This window comes from Trachemys scripta, chromosome 2 (assembly GCF_013100865.1).
Source record: "Trachemys scripta elegans isolate TJP31775 chromosome 2, CAS_Tse_1.0, whole genome shotgun sequence".
NCBI classification, from domain to species: Eukaryota; Metazoa; Chordata; order Testudines; family Emydidae; genus Trachemys; species Trachemys scripta.
The window spans coordinates 140,873,702-140,894,737 of NC_048299.1; the positions used below are offsets into that span (position 1 = coordinate 140,873,702).

A 21,036-nucleotide genomic window follows, 5' to 3' on the forward strand; every position below is an offset into this window, starting at 1 on the left:
TGGCCACGGAGCCCCTGGAGCAGCCCACCCACCCCGAGCCCTGGCCAGGGTCCCCGGCAGGACGGCACCGCCAGGCGCAGAGATGGGGCCGGCCCAGCTGCCTTGACCAGCCCAGTGAACGACTGGCTGCTGTGGGCCCCATGGGTGCCGGGAACGTGTAGTGGCCAGCCAGGCTGAGCTATGCCAGCCCAGGTTGTGAAAGGTATTTGGGCACATGGAGGTTGAGGGGAGTTAGGCACCCAACTAGTTTTAAGGCTCTGGACCCAAGGGTCTCCTACGCATGTGCTGGCTCTGACCTGTCTGAGCAAAGGGGAAGGCAGCACCAGCCGGGGAGTCACCCATGTGCAGCCTGGCCCCGTATGCTCTCCTGGGTCAGGCCTGGAGCCCAGCCCTCCACCTGTCCCAACTGGTGTAAACAAGGCACAGGCCCTGCTGAGCCATGAGAGGGCGATGGCCTCACTCCTGATTTACACCAGTGTCATTGGCTGCAGGGTGGGGCGGGCCACCTGCCCCTCCCCCTGCACCTCACTGCTGGTGCCTGCACCAGGGCAAAGTGGGTGCAGGGCGCTGCCCCTTCTAGGCTGGTGGCATGTAACCCTGGCAGGGCAGCGGTGTCAGCGACAACACCAGGCGCTGGGACCTGGGAGAATAGGGTCTTCAGTGGCGTGGCAGGGGAGGATCGGGCCCACAGTGCAGGTGCAGGGGAGGATCGGGCCCACAGAACCAGGGCAGGGGAGGATTTGGCCTGTGGTGCTGGTGCAGGGAAGGATCATGCCCACAGAGCCCGGACAGGAGAGGATCGGGCCCATAGTGCTGGGACAAGGAAGGATCGGGCCCACTGAGCCGGCGCAGAGGTGGATCAGGCCCACCAAGCCGGCGCAGAGGAGGATCGGTCCCAGCGCGTTCCCAGGCCCAGACACGCCCATCCCCAGCCAGGCTCAGCTCCTGGCAGCCGCTGGCTGAGCTGGGCCGCCAGCCCCATTCAGGGAGGTCAGGGAGAGCCGAGTTGTGGGCCCACCCCAGCAGCTCGTTCCCCAGTGGTGCGGGGAGGGGCAGGGGCCGGGGCTGGGACGCGAATCTCCCAGTCTCTAGCGCCCCTCCTGCCCCCGCTCCTCCCCAGGCTGGAGTGCAGCTCGCAGGCCCCAGGGGCCAAAGGTCAGTGACTCTGCACACAGTCAGGACTCCCTGGCCGGGGCTCCGGAGTGGGCACCGTGCCGGCAGTGGCCGTCTGGGCTTGCTGCTGTCAAACCTGTCTGGCAGCCCCACGCCGGCTCCTCCTCGCCCCAGCTCCGGGCTCGGGCTCTTCCGCTCCGCCGAGCCACATTTCCAGAGTCCCGTCGTGCCCCCCACATCCCTGCGTCCCTGGGCCTGGGGGAGAGCAGCCCCGAGGCCCCCTGCCCTTGGAGACGGAGCCATGAGCCTGCTGGGCCAGGGAAGGCAGAACCGAGTGGCCCTGAGCCTCTGCACCTGCACTGAGCCCCGCCATGAAATGGGTAAGGAGGGAGCTGCCTTGCCTGCAGCACGGAGGGGACGGGGCTGGTTGGCAGGGGTGAAAGGGATTGTGGGACAACCTCCCAGCATGCACTGTGGTCCCCGACTCCAGCCTAGGCCCCACCTCCCCCTGCCCCCACCTAGGTCCTTGGAGGGAGGGTTTAGGGGGCTTTCCACAGCACCAGGCCCTGCTGGCACTCATGCCCTGGCATGGGGGTGGGGGAATGCAGCCGGGCCCCCTGTGCACTGGGAGGAGCCGTCCTGGAGGTGCTGGGAGGGATTGGGGGGATGGAGAGGGAGGTCCTGGTTGGCCCCTCACTCTGCAGATCTAAGGGACCCCGGGACTCAGAGCTGGGAATGACCCGCTCGGCACATCCTCCCTCTCGAGCCCAGACGGCACATGAGGCCCCCAGCTGGTGTCCTGGCCAGGCTAGAGGGCATGAGGGGCTCGCCCAGCGCCCATCACCGGGGTATCTGGCAACTGCTAAGAATTTAAATCTAGAAATAGCACGAAATCCCTGCCCTCTCTCCGCCTGCAGGGTGTTGCGTGGTGGGTGGGTGCAGGATGTGTCTGGGTGTGTGTGTGTGTGTGTCATGCCCACACGGATCAGTGTGACGGGGTCCCTAGATGAGCGTGGTTGGGGCTGCCCTGGCTCTGTCATGCCCACACCAGCCCCATGCCCATGGGGCAAGGCTGGCCCAGGCCTGTTCCCACTGCAGCCAGTGCCACTGGCATCCATGGGGCAAGAGTGTTAATAGCACATTAGGTTTGTGATCAGAACAACAGGGCAACACCTCTGCCCACTGGCCCCGGGGCTAAGATGCGCCGCCCATACCTGGAGGGGAGTGTCCTGCAGGAAGCCGTGAGGAGCTGGCAGGGCCAGGAATCACTTCCTCTTGTGTTTGGCCGTGCACGGACCACAGGGGACCGGATGCTCACAGGCAGGCACCAGAGGGAAACTACTCTTGGTGGAAGGCTTGGGGAAGCCCCGACCAGGGCCGGCTCTAGGATTTTTGCCGCCCAAAGCAAAAACAGTTTCGGCCACCCCCTCCCCGCTTATTTAATTACCCCACCCCCAGCCCCGCCTCAACTCCGCCCCTTCCCCAAATCCCCAGCCCTGCCTCCTCCCCCCAGGCTCTCAAGCCTAGGAGGGAGGGAGGGAGGGGGAGAAGCGGTGCCGCGCCATGGCCACTCGGTGTCTCCCTCCCGCCCAGGTTTGAGAGCCTGGGAGGGAGGGGGAGACTCCGAGTGGCCGCGGCGCGGGCGCCACTTCTCCCCCTCCCTCCCAGGCGCCCAAGCCTGGGAGGGAGGGGGAGCAGCGGCGCGCGAAACGGCCGCTCGGGATCTCCCCCTCCCTCCCAGGTTTGAGAGCCTGGGAGGGAGGGCGAGTAGCGGCGCGCGAATCAGCTGTTTCGTGCTCCGTGGCAGCAGCAGCGGAGGTGAGCTAGGGCGGCCGGGGCACATTTTTAGGGGCAGCATTCTGGCGCCGGCCATGCCGTCCCTAAAAATGTGCCGCCCCAAGCACCAGCTTGTTTTGCTGGTGCCTAGAGCCGGCCCTGGCCCTGACCAAGATCAAGCTTCGTCGTGCCAGGCACTGCCCAGACCCCAACCGAGATCAGGGCCCCATCATGCCGGGCGCTGCCCAGATCCCGCCTGAGATCAGGGCCATGTTGTGCCGGGCGCTGCTCAAACCCCGCCTGAGATCAGAGCCATGTCGTGCCGGGTGCTGCCCAGACCCCAACCGAGATCAGGGCCCCGTCATGCCGGGCGCTGCCCAGATCCGACTGAGATCAGGGCCCCGTCATGCCAGACGCTGCCCAGACCCGACTGAGATCAGGGCCCCGTCGTGCCGGGCGCTGCCCAGACCCCGCCTGAGATCAGGGCCCCGTCGCGCTAGGTGCTGCCCAGACATACTGTGTGACAGCCCCTGCCCAAGGATCTCCCAGTCTGTACAGATGAAGGATTGTTACAGACAGGCACAAAGGGGGGATGGGACCAGCCTGTGCTCACACAGGGTCTGTAGCGGAGCCAGGAACCCTGATGTCCCAAGCACTAAGCTGGGCCCAGTTATTAGGCCGGGCTCTTCCTGTAGCAGCCTGGGGCCCTGTTGGCCTGGGGCTGCAGGATCCACCCCACCTAGGGTGACCAGATGTCCCTATTTTATAGGGACAGTCCCGATATTTGGGGCTTTTTCTTATATAGGTGCCTATTACCCCCCACCCCTTGTCCTGATTTTTCACACTTGCTGTCTGGTCACCCTAAGCCCGCCTCAGAGCAGGGAGTGAAAGCCTGGTCTGGAGACACACGGAGCCTGTCTCAGGAGGGGCTGGGGTGAGCTAGGGACAAGTGCCTGTGTTGAGCGCTGGCACCGTGCCTGGCACTAGACTGGCCCAGGCAGCCGCAGCCCCAGCTGGGGCGTTCCCCATCCATGGGCCGGAGCCTGGACCAATGCAAAACTCCCACGGATGCCAGTTGGGGTCACAGTGGAGTGAGGGGCTGGGGGACCTGGCCTGGAGCCCTGGTCCCTGCCCACAGTGCTGGCACAGCAGGCCGGGCAGGCGGCTGGCTTGCGGCACAGAGGGCTGGGCGAGGGCGGTTCTGTGGGTCTCTTTATTTGTGCTTGGACTTGCTAATGACTGCGGCCGCCCAGCCTGGCCACACGGCGTCCCTGGGAGTGTTAGTGTTGGCACGGATCCTCGCTGCCACCCACACCAGCCCAGCAGCTGGCTGGGGAGGCAAAGGCCAGCTGGCTGCAGCCAGCCAGGTGCCCCCTGGCCTGCTCACAGTCAGGATCTAGGCATGTTTGTGTGCGTGTGTGTGTGTGTGGGGGGAAGCAGCAGTAGCCTCGTGCCAGCACAGGGCCAGAGCAGCCGGCAGGGTTGCTCTCCAGAAGTCGGTGATGCGGCATGTGGGGTTTCCTCCATGGCAGCAGCGTGGCGGGCGGGCGGTCCCCAGACCTCTCCCTGCACGCAGCCTCGGCATGGCTGGGGGGCCATAGCTCCCTGGTGGCATTTGCAGGGGGCCTCAGCCGAAGACACCGAGGAACCAGGCATGCTGGGCGGGGAGAGGTTAATAACCCAGGTGGGCGGGGGCAAACCAGTGCAGAGGGAGGGCGTTAGCAGGGCCAGTAGCCCTTGGGCACAGGCCCACTTTGTGAGCCAGGCTGTGTTGCCCAGTGGTTAGCGCTCGCGCTGGATGGCTGATGGGGTGGGTGCTTGCCCTACCTGGAATGGGCAGGCAGGATTGGCCTGGTTCTGCTGTAGCTTCAGCTGGCAGGACCTAGGGGGCAGGGTGGGGCTGGAGGGAAAATTGGGGTGGCTGTGACCAGGGGGCACCTGGGGGAGAGTGTTGCTGTGAGCTTCCTCTTCCTTTTCAGGATCATTCGTTCTCACGCCCCCCCCCCCCCCCCCCGCGTGAAGAACAGCTCTCCCCTCATCCCCCACCCCATGGAGTAGCAACCAAGGGAGTTGCCCAAGGTTACACAGAAGCTCAGTGGCAGAGCCAGGGGCTGAACCCCTAGTCCAGGAACAGCTGTCCGGCTCTCGTAGGGTGGGGCAGGGCGGTGAGGTGGGCGCGCGGCTGGAGGGGACCCAGGAGAACTGCTCTGGGGCCGGGGAAGAGCAGTCAGGGCAGTTCCTGTCTGTGTCGGGATGACGGCACGGATGTGTCGGAGCAGGGCTATAGCGCAGGTGGGTGGGATACAGGTACGGCTTGGCGTGTCCATGTCTGTGTGTGTGTGTCCATGTGTGCCCGGCTCAGCGTGTGCGCATCCATTTCTCTGTGTGTGTGTCCGTGTGTGCCCGGCTCAGCGTGTGCGTATCCATGTCTGTGCGTGTGTGTCCGTGTGTGGCCCGGCCCAGCGTGTGTGTATCCACATCAGTGCATGTGTGTACATGTATGCCCGGCCCAGCGTGTGCTTATCCACATCTGTCCATGTCTGTCCATATGTGCCTGGCTCAGCGTGTGTGTATCCACGTCTGTGTGTGTGTGTCCGTGTGTGCCCGGCCCAGCGTGTGTGCGTCCATGTCTGTGCGTGTGCAGGGGGCAGCAAGCCAGAGACCTGCCCCTGTAGGCAATTCCCCCTTTTCTCCGCCCTGCGGCTGCACTCCCAGCAGCTCAGCCGGATTCCTGTCCCACTGGCGCGTGGTGGTAGCCGTGGCAGCGCAGCAGCGTTGGGAGCAGTCAGGGCCATTTCCTGGGGCCTTGCTGTGTGCCTCGAGATTGCAGCCCCCGGGGGAACCGCTGCACCTGCCTGAGCGTTTCCTGCCACCGCAGGAGGAGCCGGCTAATGCTGTGCAGCAAACAGGAAGCCACTGGCTGGCCCCATGGCACCGGAAGCAGGTGAAGGCCGGGCGGCTGCAGGGCTGCACTGGGTGAGTTGTTGAGACACTTCCCAAGCTGTTCTCTCGGGGGCACGGGTGAGATTCCACCAGCACGTTCGCTTCCTCTCCCCCGTGCCCGCCACTGGCAGTGGGCTGGGGCTGGACGGGACCCGTGGCTGAGCTCTGGTGCAGAGGCCTTCCAGGGGGTAGGCCGCGTCTGCACGCCCTGAGCACTGCCAGCTAGGGAGGGCTGGTGCGAGCGGCCCAGCCGCTGCGGGGATCTCTCCACCCCCAGCCACGGGGCTGTGGGCCAGGGGCTGGCTCAGCAGGTGTGAGCCAAGGAGGGTGGTGGCTGCTTGTGACTGGGCCTGCTGCTAGCCGCAGGCAGGGAAGCCCCTCTCTGTAGCACTCCCAGGCTGGGGTTCTAGTCCCTTGACCCCCAAGGCATGTGCATTGTTCTGTGTCTGCTCCCCGGGCAGCTCTTCGTACCACCCCCATGCCGCAGGGGCTCTTTGTCTCCCTCTAGTGGCTGGCATAAGGATAAGGGTCTACTATAAGCACTAGCTAGTGGAGCCAGTCCTTTGGTTCCAGTGGGAGAAGCTCAGGCTTTTGGTTCAGGTGGTCCCAGGTTCTTCCCCCCGCTTTTGGCCCAGGTGAGGTTGGTCACGCAGCCTCCAGGGGCCCAACGCCATGTGCTGCCAACGGGCTGGTGGCCCAGGCTGGCTGGCCGTGGAAAGGCAAGTGGGCTGGCCTGGCCCACTTCGTGGCAGGGAGAGGCGGTGACCGCCTGGTACTGATGGAGGGAAGCGAGCCCCGGGGGAGGGGACGGGGGGGGGCTGAAAATGGTGCTCGCTCTGTAAAGCAGCCCAGGCGGGCTATGGCCTAGAACCTGGCCTCTCGGCCTCAGGCTGGTGACCCCAAGCAGGGTCCTGGCCACAGGCCAGGAGATCACAGCCACCCCGCTCCCTCCACATCACTGAACGGTGTCAGGGATGGAAGTGGACGCCCTGGGCAGGGCAATCTGTCTGTTATTAGCACCAAGCTGTGGACACACAACTGAGCAGCTGGTCCTGGAGGGAAAATGTTGAGGGCAAGTGTGGCCCAGGCTGCCCTGAGGCTGGTCCTGAGGCTGCCTCTGGCTTCCCTCTGAGTTTCTCTCAGGGGCCCCAGCGGCGTCTCCATCGTCATCCCTGGGGAGGTTTGGGAGTGGGAGCAGTTTGAGCGCTGCTTGTGACTGTGTCGGGCAGGGCAGTGCCTGGGAACCCCAATGGATGCAGGCCCGAACCCCAGCAAGAGTGTGAGTGGGGCGTCACAGCACGTGGAGGAGGGCAAAGGAGCCAAGCCGGAGGGAGGGGGGCAAAGCACGAGTGCTTGTGAGGTGAGACCTGGCTGCATCCCCAGGGCACGGAACAGCAGCAGGGAACTGTCATCAGTCCCTCTGCCGGGAGACCCCATACCCTCATCCTTCCCGTGGGGGGCCTCTGCCTGCGGGAGCTGTCAACTCTGCCAGGGATCAGCCCCTCAGCAGATTTCAGCCTAGAAATTGGCATATCCACAATGGAGACCCCACCCCCGACCTCATTCCTCTGAAGCACAAGAGCTGGAGGTGCTCCTGGGTGCCCAGCGCACCCTCTCCTGTTCCTCTCCTGCCTAGGGGGGCAGGCTGTGGCTGCTCATGCTGCCCCCCTCCCCTCCATGGGAGGTTTTCCCTTTAACTATAGCGGGGGGGGATCTGGGGGAAGAAAGGCTTGAGCCTGGGTGGCGGGTGGCTGGCCAGCGCCCTTGTGGATGGGTACCGACAGACCCCCGGGTTGGCATCAGTCACAAATGTATCACGGGATCCCAGTGCGATGCTGTGGCCAAAGGGCTAATGGGGGGGAAGGGAAAGGGGTGTCTCGAGTAGGAGCAGAGAGGTGATTTCGGCACGGCCGCAGTCCTGCGTCCTGGTCTGGTGCCCGGGAGGGGTCAGAGAAGAGCCATGAGAAGGATTAAAAGGCTGGAAAACCTGCCTTGTGGTGCTAGGCTCTGAGGGTGTCTGCACAGCAAAGGGAAACCAGCCCATAGCCCGAGTCAACTGGCACAGGCCAGCCATGGGTGTCTAGGTGCTGTGTAGACAGCCCCAAAGAGCTCAATCTCTTTAGCTTAGCACAGAGTCGGTGACGCGGTGTCTACGTGTGGGGAACAGAAAGTTGATAATAAAGGGCTGTTCAGTCTAGCAGGCAAAGGTCTCACACAATCCAATGGCTGGAAGTCAAAGCTAGACAAATTCCGACTGGGAATAAGGCGTAAATGTTTAACAGGGAGGGGAATTAACCATGGGAGCACTTTCTCAAGGATCAGAGTAGAGTCTCCATCACTGACCATTTCAAACCAGGCTGGGATGTTTTCCTAGCAGATCTGCTCGAGTTCAAACAGAGAGTAAGTCCGGGCCGTTGGAGGGTCTCGGTAAAAGTAGCGCCATCGCAAGGCTGATTTTATGCTGCACGGCACCAGCTTGAGGGGAATTCGGCTCCCGGCTCAGTGTTTGCTTGCCTGCTGCAGTTTGGCTGTTGCTATTTGATTGCCAGGAGTTGTCCCTCTCAGAGCCAGGTGGGGCGCGGCATTGCAGGGCGTGCTGGAGCCAGAGCTGGGGGCAGACCCTGCCTGGGGGCACACCCAGGTGGAATTTAACCAGCCTCGCCTCAGTGAGCAGCCGTGGTGCATTGGCGGTTCTGGGGGCTGGAGCTGTTCATCCACAGGTCACTGGCTGAATGCAGCCAGGCTTAGCAGGGGTTAATGATTCTCCTCCCCATGGCCCCTAGATGAGCTGCCCAGGTGCCAAACTCACCCCTTGGCATGGCGCTCAGCTGGGTGCTCTCTGGGCAGGGACTGCACTCACTGGGTGTTTGTACAGCGCCTGGCCACAACAGGTCCCCCAGCTCCGCCCCATTCTGCCCGAAATCCTCTCGCCCACTGGGTACTTGTGAGAAGTGACGCCAGGGCGCGGGGTGGGGGGAGGGGGGATTTAGCCCAGCCGCAAACCATCGCTTGTTTTTTTTTTAATGTTGCAATTTTTTGGAGGGGGGGTGGTGGGAATCTTCTGATCGCTGGGGGTGGGGTGGGGTCTGAGCCATGAGGCTGGAACTTCCAGTGCTGACCAAACAGCAGGCCGCACTCCCACCTTGGGACGCCCCCCTGGGGAAGTGGGGGCCAGTGCTGGGAGAGGGACACCCCCCCCACACCTGCATCTGCACCTCTCAGCGCCCCGCTGCTCCAGGGCTGCAACCAACGTGCCGGAAGCTGCCGAGAAGAGTGTGTCAGCAGCGTGGGGGAGGTAACGCAGAACTCCCCCCAACCAGCCCCATGGCCTGCCCCAGGGCTGCGGGCTTGGCTGTGTGAGGTGGGGCAGGGACGGGGTCATGCCCCCCCATCTGTGCAGCTGTTTGCATGCCCTTAGCTTAGTCAGCAGTGGAAGGCCAGGAGGGTCTGGGCCTGGCTGCGGGGGGGGGGGGGGGGGCTCTCCCCCCCCCCACCCCCCCGTTTCTAAACCCTGTGGGCAGGAAGTGTGCAGGCAAGTGACAGCAGCAGAGCGAATGCGGGGGGGGGGAGGGGGGGGGGCGGGGAGGAGAGAGACGGCACTTCCCCCAGCTGCCCGGAGCCAGCAAGGATGGGCAGGTCTCCCCAGGCTCCCCCCGCCCCAGGGGCTGGCCCGCTCCCCAGCGCAGAGAGAAGCCCCTGGTAGGTGCCTCTGGCGGGGGCTGCTGGGCCGGGAGCCAGTGGGAGTTGGCTGGGGAAGGCGCCAGGGCCGCTTGGCTTGGAGGGGAAAGTCCTGGCAGGAGCATGGGGGGAGCTTGGAGCGAGTTGTGGGGACCTCAGCAGGGAGTGTGTGGGGGGGAAGGGGATCCAGGGGGCTTCCGCCCCCCAGCACTGCTTGCCCCCCCTCCCCGGCGCTTATGGCTGTGACACGACTCAGGAAGGATGGGAGGAGGCTGGTGGAGCCGTGTCCCTGCCTATGAATGGGGCATCTGTTCCTCCGCTGGTCCTGCCCTGGTGGGGGTGGGGCAGGACAAAACTCACACAGGGGCAGAGAGAGGGACAGACAGACGCACACACAGACAGACACCCCCCCACCAGACATACCCAGACCCACAGCTGGCCGGGGCTGTCACAGTCCAGCTGGCAGTGAGCTGCCCAGCCTGGGGAACCAGCCACACTCTAGCCCAGCTAACAATAGTAAGGGGCGGCTCGGGTTAGCCACTCAAGGTCCAGGCCACCTGCCCCGGGTCTGGGCTCGGGTGGCTAGCCCCTGCTGTTGCCCCTGCCCTGCCGCCATGGCCATGCTGCCCGGGCTAGCTGCTCCCAGCACCTGTGCAGACACACAGACACAGCCATGCAAACAGAGACACAGACACTTACACACACACACACCCCTCCGCAGACAGACACACAGACAGACATGGACGCACAAGCAAGGCTGGGCACTCATGACTCCCATGGACGTTAGCAGGAGTCAGCACCTTGGAAATTGGGCTCGAGGGCACCTGGACAGACAGCCCCCAGAAGCAGACAGACAGACACAGAGAAGGGAAGCCAGACACATTTTTGGTCTGGCTGCTCGGGGGGGTTGGTTCGCTCCCTCCAGTGACCGTGAACTCTGGCTTTCCACCCAGCCTCACACCCCTTCATACTCAGTGCCCTCATTGTGATGATGGGGAAACTGAGGCAAAGAGAGGGGCAAGGAATGCACCGAAGTGACAAAGGGAGTCAGTGACAGAGCCAGGAAAGGATCCCAGGAGTCCTGACTCCCCAATCAGTGCTCTAGTTATTGGACCATACTGCCTCTTATCTAACCATCCAGCCCCCCCAGCCCATACTTACCATTTCTGGGAGATTGATCATCTATCTATCCCCATCCACTTTATCTATCTATCTATCTATCTATCTATCTATCTATCCCCATCCACTCTCAGCCTTGCTGAATCCATGGCATCGTTCCTCTTCCAGAGCTGGGGTGGGGGGCAGTGACCCCAAGTGAAGTGCTGGCATCTAGAGGCAACTCTCTCCCTGTGCTGAGCTGTCTCATTGGCTGCACAGCTAGGCCTGCCCAACCCGTGTTAGTTTCACAAATGCTGCAATTCTGATGTGCTCCCGTGACTCCAGGAGCTGGAGCTTTACGGAGCAGCGAGCCTGCGGGAGAATGGGTTCTTTGCCAGCACCCAGCCTTTTCGCAGGAACATAACTGTTTTGATTAAACTTTGGCCATGCAGCTTCTCAGACCCAAGATGGAATTTCTGGTCAGGTCACAGCAGTGAGCGAGACCCCAGAAGAGCCAGTAGCCCAGTGCTCGTGGCACTCACCAAGCAGGTTAGAGACACTCTGAAAATCACAAGCCTGGCTTAAGCATTGGCAGTGCTGCAATCTTGGCTGGGGGCTCCAAGCGCTCTGTGTTTGTACAGCACCCAGTACACCGGGACCATGTTCCACGAGGGGGCTCCGGACGCTGCCCTAATACAGATGACCAGGACACAAGTGCTAATAACAGAATTCCTCTGGGGCAGTGGTTTTTAATGCTATAGATTAGCAAGCTGGAGCATTCAGTTATGGGGATCTTTTCTACGTGACTGTGTCAGTCCCATATGTCTCTGCTTAGCTGGGACGTCACATGCATCAAGCAGGCACCGGAAATGCTGTGGCTGAGTGTAACACTCTTCCGGCTTGGGCTCTGCAATTGTGGTCGCTCTCCCAGCATCTGAGTGTGTGCGTGCGGGCCCGCATGTGCGGCCCTGCAGCTCGGGCCCCTCTGTGGGCTGCTCTCTAGCTAGCTCTTAGTGATACGGGGCAAGCAGAAATGGAGCCCACGGACGCTAGGTCAGAGGTATCTGTGTGTCTGCGGGCTGGCGCATAGGGCCAGCTTCAGGGATGGGAGAACTCTGCGGACTTCAGGGACTCAGGCCTGCAGGTGCAACGCAGGGGCCAAAAGGGCAAATGTGATCCCAGGTGCGTACAGGAATCTCGGGTAGGAGCAGAGCGCTTATTTTCCCTCTGTATTTGGCCCTGGTGCGACCGACCGTTGCTGGGATCATGGGTCCAGTTCTGGTGTCCCCAATTCAGGAAGGATGTTGATAAATTGGAGAGGGGTCAGAGAAGAGCCACAAGAATGATTAAAGGATTAGAAAACGTGCCTGAGTGTGAGAGACTCAAGGAGCTCCATCTATTTAGCTTAACAAAGAGAAAGTTAAGGGGACTTGAGAACTGTCTATCAGGGAACAAATATTTAATACTGGGCTCTTCAGTCTAGCAGAGGAAGGTCTCACATCATGCAAGGGTTGGAAGTTGAAGCTAGACAAATACAGACTGGAAATAAGGTGTAAATTTTTAATGGTGAGAGTAATTAACCATGGGAACGATTTACCCAGGGTCTCGGTGGATTCTCCATCACGGACAATTTTTAAACCAAGACTGGCAGGACTGAAGTCCTGCAAAGTAGCATCTAGGCTTTGTGCAGTCCTGCACCAGGGTGATCTCAATCCTTAGCCCAGATGCCAGGCATTCCCCCTGCAAGTGTACTGCACATTTCTTTGTAGCTTCTACGCTCTGGGGGGCTGTCCTTTCTCCCTGTGTGGTACAGTGTTGAGCACACTATGGGGGCCGGAAGCACGACAGATAACACTCCTCGTCTGAGCACTTTCATTATCCCCATTTTACAGATGGGGAAACTGAGGCATGGAGCAGGGCCATAGTCACTCAGAGAGTTAGTTGCAGAGCTGGGATTAGAACGCAAGTCTCCCAAGCGTGTACCCTAGTCACTAGCCTACACTCTGAGTGCCGCCAATTCCTAGCTCTTTTCCAAAGGAACTCAGTATCAATGTCCAGATGGGGAAACTGAGGTGTGAGGTGGGGCCGTGACCTATCCAAGGTCACCCAGGCCAGTGGCACAGCTAGGAATTGAACCACTTCCTTTAAAAATGAATTTCTCATGGAGCCCTTGACGTCGGCAGACGCTGCTGACCAAACAGAAAAAAAACCCGCTCTGTTCTGCTCATGTTTGTTTGCTGTGTCCCCCATGTGTCTGGGCACCTGGTGTGATAAATAAATTGTCACCACCATGTACCGTACAAACCCTGTGACCTACAGGTGGATTTCCCTGCTTTCAGTATCGCTCATAATTCCTGGGCCGGGTTGCAGCGTCTCTCGCCCCCAGCGGCTTGCATTGTCCTTTCCTGGGGTTGTCTAACATGCCCATTTCCAGCCCATTTCGTTGAACGTTAACTTGTGGTTTTGTTTGCTTGCCCTCCTTTGCTCCAGGGTAGACCCGAGTGCCATGGGGAGCCTCTCTAGAGAGCCGGCTGCTCACTTCTTAGCAAACAAGATGGGAGAAGAGCCCACCTTGGCTTAACTGGACCTTTCAAAGCAAAGTCAGGTGCGTTGGCAACCCCGGTGCGTGGTTCCTGGTGGACGGTGACATGGATCCAGACGGCCCTTCCAGCCACACGGAGCCCATGGACCTCCTGGCTCCTTATGCCGCAGAAGCTCCAGGATGTAGGCCTGGAAAAAGCCTCTTTAGGATTCAAGATGCGATTGTGTTCTCCGATAATTACACAGACCCGGGCAGTGCCTTGTATGCCCAGTCCCCCTCGGGCCCAGAGGGCCATGGTGTTGGCAGCTGCTCCTTGGAAGTCGCTGCTGGGGACTGCGAGACGTCTCCAGAAGAATTTGCTGGCCTGGGGGGTGGAGAGATGCTGTGCGCCGTGGGGAATGCACTTGGTTCAGAGATCCCTGCAGTGGAATCTCCACCCCCTCCAGCGGAGAACCCGAATGCTCAGGACGAGGGGAAGAATGACGCTGCCCAAGCACTGTTCTGGTCCGGGATCCTCCAAGCTCAGCTGTGCATGCTGGACCTGCAAGGGGAGCTGGAGAAGCAAGAAGAGCCTGTCGCTGAGCTAAGCAGCTGGTCCCGGGGCCCTGAGGACGCACTGAGCCGCGCCCCGGCTGCACAGGGCTTGCCCATCTCCTGGGAGCCGCTGGACGAAAGAGCCACCGCGGCCAGCGACAGCGATGACGGGCAAGAGGCCGGCCCAGGGAGGCAGGAGGAGGAGAACTGGTCATCCGAGGGGGAGGAGGAGGAAGAGCAGTGCCTCTTCTACAACAACCCGCTCTTCCAGGAGAGCCCGGGTCCCGCAGGGCCCAGCCCCTCTGACGGCCCTGCCTTTTGGAGCGCCGCCGAGGGGGACGGCGCTGGTTCCAGCGATGAGGCCGATGGGGCTCCCCAGGGCGAGCCGGTGTTAGATGGCCAGCGGGAGGAAGAGCTCTCGTGCCCCTTTGCTGAGGCGACCGAACCGGGAGCTGAGGATGAGACGCCGTGCGATTTCCCCGCCTACACGATGCACTGCAGCACCTGGGCCCCCTTGGTGATCACGGAACGGGACATCGACGGGGCCTGTTCGATGGCCGAGGACCCGGAGGTAAGAAGCAAGCAGCCCATTCGCCCTTTGTCAACCTCCTCTGGTGGCCAGGCTGGAGGGAGGGGCTTAGTGGAGGGACGGCCCATGTCTCCCCCCTCACCCCACCCTCCCAGGCCAACCTGAGTGATCTCCGTTTAGAGAAAGCCCCCCTCAGCCTGCCCAGCATGTGCTGTGGATCCACTCCCGGCACTATGGAGCTATGAGATGGGGGGGCATGAAGGGGCTGTGCCCACCTGGGTCGGTACTGATCTGCAGTATTGACCCCCCTCAGCCCATCCAATCCGACCTGCTGCATAACCCTGGCCGGGGAACGGCACCAGAGGGAATTATTTTCCTGCTCTGCGTAAGCCTAGCAAACCAGGCTGCCAGGGGTCTGGTGGGAGGTGAATTACCTCCAGCAGCGGGAAAAGCCCTCCCCTTGGCGTAGGCAGTGTGCTGCTGTCACGTCTTGGGTGTAGACAGCCTCAGTAATTTGGAGGCGTGGCCCGTAGGAACTACATGTCCCAAGATGCAGTGCTCCAGGGCGCCCTGGACAGGAACCAGCACAATCAAACCACGTTCTGGGACCAGCTGCAGGGCCTGGCCCCTGGGATGAGAGCAGCCACTTTGCACATGGATTTGCTCGTGCATCTCCCACAATTGTGTTCCCAGACCAGGCCATGGCATTGCCCTCACACTCGTGCTCACGAGGGGTGTGAACAGCAGCATCCATGCAGACACTGTGGTGCTGCTGCAGGGCATGGATTCCTCGGAGGCTGCGTCCCCTCTCACTTGCACTGGTGTCACTCCCTTGCTTTCTGTGGCATGACTCCTGATTGACACTGGTGGAAGAGAGAGGACGGGCCCTGTGCTCTGGGGAATGGGAATATAAACTGGGTGTAAAACTATGCCGTGGGTCTGAACTCCCTCGGGCGCACACAAGCTCACCAGCCTGCGAGGGAAGCAGGCTGGAGTAACGTCCCTACTGAGAAGGTGGAAAGCAGTGTGGCCTAGCAGACAGAGCACCACACTGGGACTTGGGACCCCAGCTCTGCTGCTGCATAACTTTGATGGTCCCTTGCTGTGCCTCAGTTTCCCCAATTGTGAAGTGTGGCTGACGCCACTGACCTCCTTGGAGATCAACTGCTGGGAGGTGCTAGATGAGAGCTCAGTTTGAGTAACGTGGAGGGCAGGCCACTTCAGCCCACACCCCCTTACCTCCCCTCCTCTCAGTGGCTTTCTTTGCCACAGTACAGGGGCATTCTGTGGCCGTATACAGGTAAATGGTGAATAGAGAAGGTGCCAGTAGGGGGTGCTCAAGAGCAGGCATCCTCCTCCTGGGTTTTGCAGGACCAATCAAATGGGTTGCTGTGCTGCCGCCATCCAGCTCCTCACCGTGGCCTCGGGCCTGAGCTCTGCAAGGCCACATGCTTGTGAATTGGAGTATTAGAAATAGGATGAAATTTAATAGTAAAAAGTGTAAGGTTATGCACTTGGGGACGAATAATAACAATTTTAGTTACAAGATGGGGACGCATTGGTTAGAAGTAACGGAAGAGGAGAAGGACCTAGGGGTCCTTGTGGACCGCAGGATGACTATGAGTCGGCAATGTGACGTGGCGGTGAAAAAAGCCAATGCGGTCTTGGGATGTATTAGGCGAGGTATATCTAGTAGAGATAGGGAGGTCCTGCTTCCGTTGTATAAGGCACTGGTGAGACCTCATTTGGAGTACTGTGTGCAGTTCTGGTCTCCAATGTTTAAAAAAGATGAACTCAAACTGGAACGGGTGCAGAGAAGGGCGACTAAGATGATCAGAGGAATGGAAAACCTGTCGTATGAAAAGAGATTAGAGGAGCTTGGGTTGTTTAGTCTGACAAAGCGAAGGCTGAGGGGGGATATGATTGCTATCTTTAAATATATCAGAGGGGTTAATACAAGGGAGGGAGAGGAATTATTCCAGTTTAGTACTAATGTGGACACGAGAACGAATGGATACAAACTGGCCGGGGGGAAGTTTAGGCTAGAAATTAGACGAAGGTTTCTGACCATCAGAGGGGTGAAATATTGGAACGGCCTTCCGAGGGAAACGGTGGGGGCGACGGACCTGTCTGGTTTTGGATAAGTTGGATAAGTTTATGGAGGGAATGGTTTAATGATAAAACATAGTAGTCAAGGAAAACCAAGCAATGGTACATGAACAACATAATGGCCAACAAGGGTCAGGCTAGAGACTCTTGCCTATATGCTCGGGGTATTACTGATCGCCATATTTGGGGTCGGGAAGGAATTTTCCTCCAGGGTAGATTGGCCGAGCCTCTGGAGGTTTTTCGCCTTCCTCCGCAGCATGGGGCAGGGATCACTAGCAGGAGGGTCTCAGCCGATTGAAGTCACTAAAACACAGGACTGGGGACTTCAACGGTAGAGTACAGGGAAGGGTCTTGCGGCCTGCAGCATGCAGGGGGTCAGACCAGATGATCATAATGGTCCCTTCTGACCTTAATGTCTATGAGTCTATGAGTCTATGCTGGGAGGGCAGCCGTGCCAGGTGCCCATTTTCTGCCCTGCATAGGCCACCCAGAGCCTTCTGATAGGCAGGATGGGGGTGGGGGGTAATACAAACATAGGAGCGAGTGAGGCTAACGCAGTCGCAGGGATCACTCAGCTAGGCCAGTGTCAATCCAGCGTCACTGCCAGGGAGTTGAGCGGAGTGACTCCGGATTACAGGGGTGGCTCTGAGAGCTATTTTTCCTCTCTAGCTCTAATGGGAGTCAATGGGACCAAATTCTGTAGAGCGGGGTGGGGAGGTTAAGGGGGTGTTTGGCCCCCTTTGAACTTCATAGAATCACAGAATATCAGGGTTGGAAGGGACCCCAGGAGATCATCTAGTCCAACCCCCTGCTCAAAGCAGGACCAACACCAGCTAAATCATCCCAGCCAGGGCTTTGTCAAGCCAGGCCTTAAAAACCTCTAAGGAAGGAGATTCCATCACCTCCCTAGGTAACTCATTCCAGTGCTTCCTCACCCTCCTAGTGAAATAGTGTTTCCTAATATCCAACCTAAACCGCCCCCACTGCAACTTGAGACCATTACTCCTTGTTCTGTCACCTGGTACCACTGAGAACAGTCTAGATCCATCCTCTTTGGAAACCCCCTTCAGGTAGTTGAAAGTAGCTATCAAATCCCCCCTCACTCTTCTCTTCTGCCGACTAAACAATCCCAGTTCCCTCAGCCTCTCCTCATAAGTCATGTGCCCCAGCCCCCTGATCATTTTCGTTGCCCTCCGCTGGACTCTCTCCAATTTGTCCACATCCTTCTTGTAGTGGGGGGACCAAAACTGGACACAATACTCCAGATGAGGCCTCACCAATGTCGAATAGAGGGGAATAATCACTTCCCTCGATCTGCTGGCAATGCCCCTAGTTATACAGCCCAATGTGCCGTTAGCCTTCTTGGCAACAAGGGCATACTGTCTACTCATATCCAGCTTCTTGTCCACTGTAATCCCCAAGGAAGGTTCTGGGGCCATGTAGGGACCTGCCCAGCCCCTGGGGTCAGTTAGAGCTACCTCCGGGCTGCTCCAACTCATGATCTGTTTTTCATAGCATCCAATGAGCCCTAGGGGTAAAGAACAGACTCAGTGCAGCACGCCCCAGCCATGCCCGCATTCCCCCCCTCATGGGCTCTAGAGGGCAGAGAACAGACACAGCGCAGGGTGCCCCAGCCCCGCCCCTGATCTGCCCCCTGTGGGCCCTGGGCGGCAGGGAACAACCACAGCGCAGGGCTCCCTGGCCATGCCCCCAACCCCCTCATGACCCTGGGGGGCAGGGAATAGCCACAGCGCAGGGTGCCCTGGCCATGCCCCTGATCTGCCCCCTATGTGCCCTGGGGGGCAGGGAATAGCCACAGCACAGGGTGCCCTGGCCATGCCCCCGATCTGCCCCCTATGTGCCCTGGGGGGCAGGGAATAGCCACAGTGCCGGGTGCCCCAGCCATGCCCCCAATCCACCCCCTATGGCCCTGGGGGCAGGGCACCACACCAGCTGGGGAGGCCATTGCAGAGGCAGGAGCCCGAGGGGGCCATTTACACCTACCCTAAGGCCTGTTTAGTGTGTCAAACCAGTGCGAGGGGAAACCGAGCCAAGAAGTGGGGTTTGGGCCAACCCCTCAGCACCAGCACCGTGGGGCAGCCCCTGACACGCTGCTTGCCTGGGCTGAATTCTGACCTCAGCTCCATCGAGGGCCCTGATCGCTAGGCCCGTTGGGCCAGGAGCAGGGCAGGAAATGCTGGGGGCCGGGGAGCCCGGCCCCACCCCAAGCCCTCGGGCCAGGGCTCTATTTTTAAAACTGGCCTGGCGTGGCTGGAGCCTGGCTCCAACAGGGTACTGCTCAGCATGAGCCTTCCTGTGGATTGTTTGCAGCGGTGGCTTGGCACCTGGCCAGTCTCCAGGGTGGGGTTGGGCTGGGGATGAGGCAGCTGGGCTGGTGCGTCAGGCTTTGACGGGGGGGCGGGGAAGGGGGGAGGGTGTCAGCCATCCTGCCTGGGCAGGGGGGAGTCCGTGTGTGTGGGGGGGGGGAACGCACATTTCTGGAATATTTCCCAGGAGCAGCACCCGGCTTCGGGGGCTGCCGGGGGTGGGAGGAGAAGTTTTGGGGTAGCTCCCGTGTTGGCTTTCCTGCTATTGCAGTGACTGGGGGGGTGACGACCAGAGGTGGGGTGCTGAGGCTGGGGCGATGGGGTGGGGCTGGAGACGGAGGGTCCCTCAGGCGAGGGCCAGCACTGCTTTTGGGGTCACTTGGTTCAGGGGCCTGGTTCTCAGCCAAGGGGAGCAGTGGGCACTGAGCACCTCTGGAGGTCAGACCCCAGCGTGAGGCTGAGATGACGCTGCCCAGAGTCTGTCAGTCTACAGGATGCTGCTGGGTTAAACCCGCGGATGTCGAAACCAGACACATCCCCCGAGCTGTTACTGACCCCGGATTGCTAGTGGGGGAGGAGTTCCTCAGAGCCGGTTCTCACCACTCCCACCAGGACTGATCGTGTTTGTGTAACCATAACTCTTTGGGGTTCCACTCACAGACTAACACCCCTCTGTGCTAGGCACTGTACTTGTCTATTGCTATTAGAGGTATTGAGATAGCACCTAGGCACCCCAACCATGTACCAGGACCCCATTGTGCTAGGCGCTGTACTTTTCTATCGCTATTAGAGGTATTACGGTAGTGCTTAGGTGCCCCAGTCACAGACCAGGCACTGTATGTCCCATTTCTCCCTATGTGCCAGATTCCCTGGATGAACTACATCTCCCATGATGCATCATGGTCTCACCTCTGAACCACATGCTTTAGCATGGGAATCATATGAGTGCAGGTGCATGCTGGGCAATGTAGTCCAGCCAGGGAGCCCCACCCATCCAGCACAATTGAATAAGAGATACCAGAACTATAACTCCCTTGAGGCACTGTGGCTCCATAGACAGATGTGGTTGAATGTTGAACCGACCAAAAATGTTTCTGCATTTCTGAATTGACTTTTTTCTGACCTTTTCATTCTGCAAAAAATTGTCAGTATTTTTGCCTTCCGTCCTGATTCAGGAGCAAAACCGATGTTGAAATACCAGGATACTGTGATTTCTGCTCAGCTCCCATCCAGCCCTGTGGGTCAGCTGGGGTCAGGTCAGCCTGTCACCAAAAAGGCCAAAGCAGAAACAGAGATGGGCAAGGGCTGGGCCATTGGTTTAGAGAGGAGAAAAAGTAGAGAGATGGCAGAGAGCTGTTAAATAGAGTGAGAGAGAGATGGGGAGAACAGCAGGACCTGCCCTATTGTGTAATGCCCCTGCCAGGGGACAATCGATGAGTGTTAAAGGCAGCGAATGAAAAGCGCACACAGTGCCTAGTTAACCTGTGGAACTCCCTGCCACAAGAGATCAGAAACAAAAGAGGCTCAGCAGCAAATCAGGCTTGGTTACCTTCAGTCATATTATAAACCCTCCTGCAAGTGCTAGCCACTCATTAACAGGGCCTGATAGAAACTTCCCTTCCGGTGATTTCAGAGTCGGTTATTGTGGAAGTTTTGCTGTTTCTGTAACAGTCGCTGGTGCTGGCCACAGTCGGGGCCAGGAGTGTGGGCCGGAAGGGCCAGTGCATGTTGTTTCCAGGGAGGAGGATTAAGCCGACCAGGGGATGGGGTGGATTTTCCCTCGCTTGGCTTTTTCCAATGGAGATTGGGCATCTCTTTCTACAATCTGGGTGTCCTGGGCTGGATTGTCCACCTGCGTTGAGCAGGAGGCCAGGCTGGATCAGAGCAGCCCCGTCTGGCCTTACCAGCCGACTCCCTGGCCTCTGCTCTGTTCCCGGCAGTTCTTGGGCTCCTGCGGATTTTCTAATGTGTCTTTGCTTTTTCTCCAGGCCCTGGGCCGCCCCCCCGACCAGCTGGCGGATGAAGCCGTCTGCCACCCCCCGGTTGTCCTGTGCAGTGCGGAGTCGGGTGAGTCCTGGGACCATTCGGGGACGCGCCGGCTGTTCTGCGATCGCTCCTCCCTGGCCTATAGGGGGTGGGGGGCTGGTTGTGAGACCAAATGTGGGGGGGCAGACCGTACCCACCTGCTGCTGCTGGTTCCTGTGCCTCTCTGCAGCAGGTGGTGCTGCAGCTGTCCCAGACGACACTGCACTGGGTGAACCCTGGGTCTGAGTCAGTTGGGCCAGGCCTGTGTGCCATGCTTAAAGTGGGGCGTCCGTCATATTCTATGGACAAGAAAGGGACATCACATCTGCCTGCCCCCTACTCCCACTCTGTCCTGCCCCCAC

The 21,036-nt window shown here is 59.8% G+C and overlaps 1 protein-coding gene across 1 annotated transcript in view; it reads left to right on the plus strand.

The window, feature by feature from the left end:
• The first annotated feature begins 916 nt into the window (after positions 1 to 916).
• Positions 917 to 21,036, plus strand: part of LOC117871756 (PH and SEC7 domain-containing protein 4-like) — a 30,345-nt gene continuing 10,225 nt past the window's right edge. The window contains exons 1-3 of the mRNA XM_034759520.1: positions 917 to 1,493; positions 13,099 to 14,255; positions 20,638 to 20,903. Of these exons, the coding sequence (XP_034615411.1) occupies positions 13,257 to 14,255; positions 20,638 to 20,903 (1,265 nt within the window). The 5' untranslated portion in view covers positions 917 to 1,493; positions 13,099 to 13,256. The remainder of the gene's footprint in view (positions 1,494 to 13,098; positions 14,256 to 20,637; positions 20,904 to 21,036) is intronic.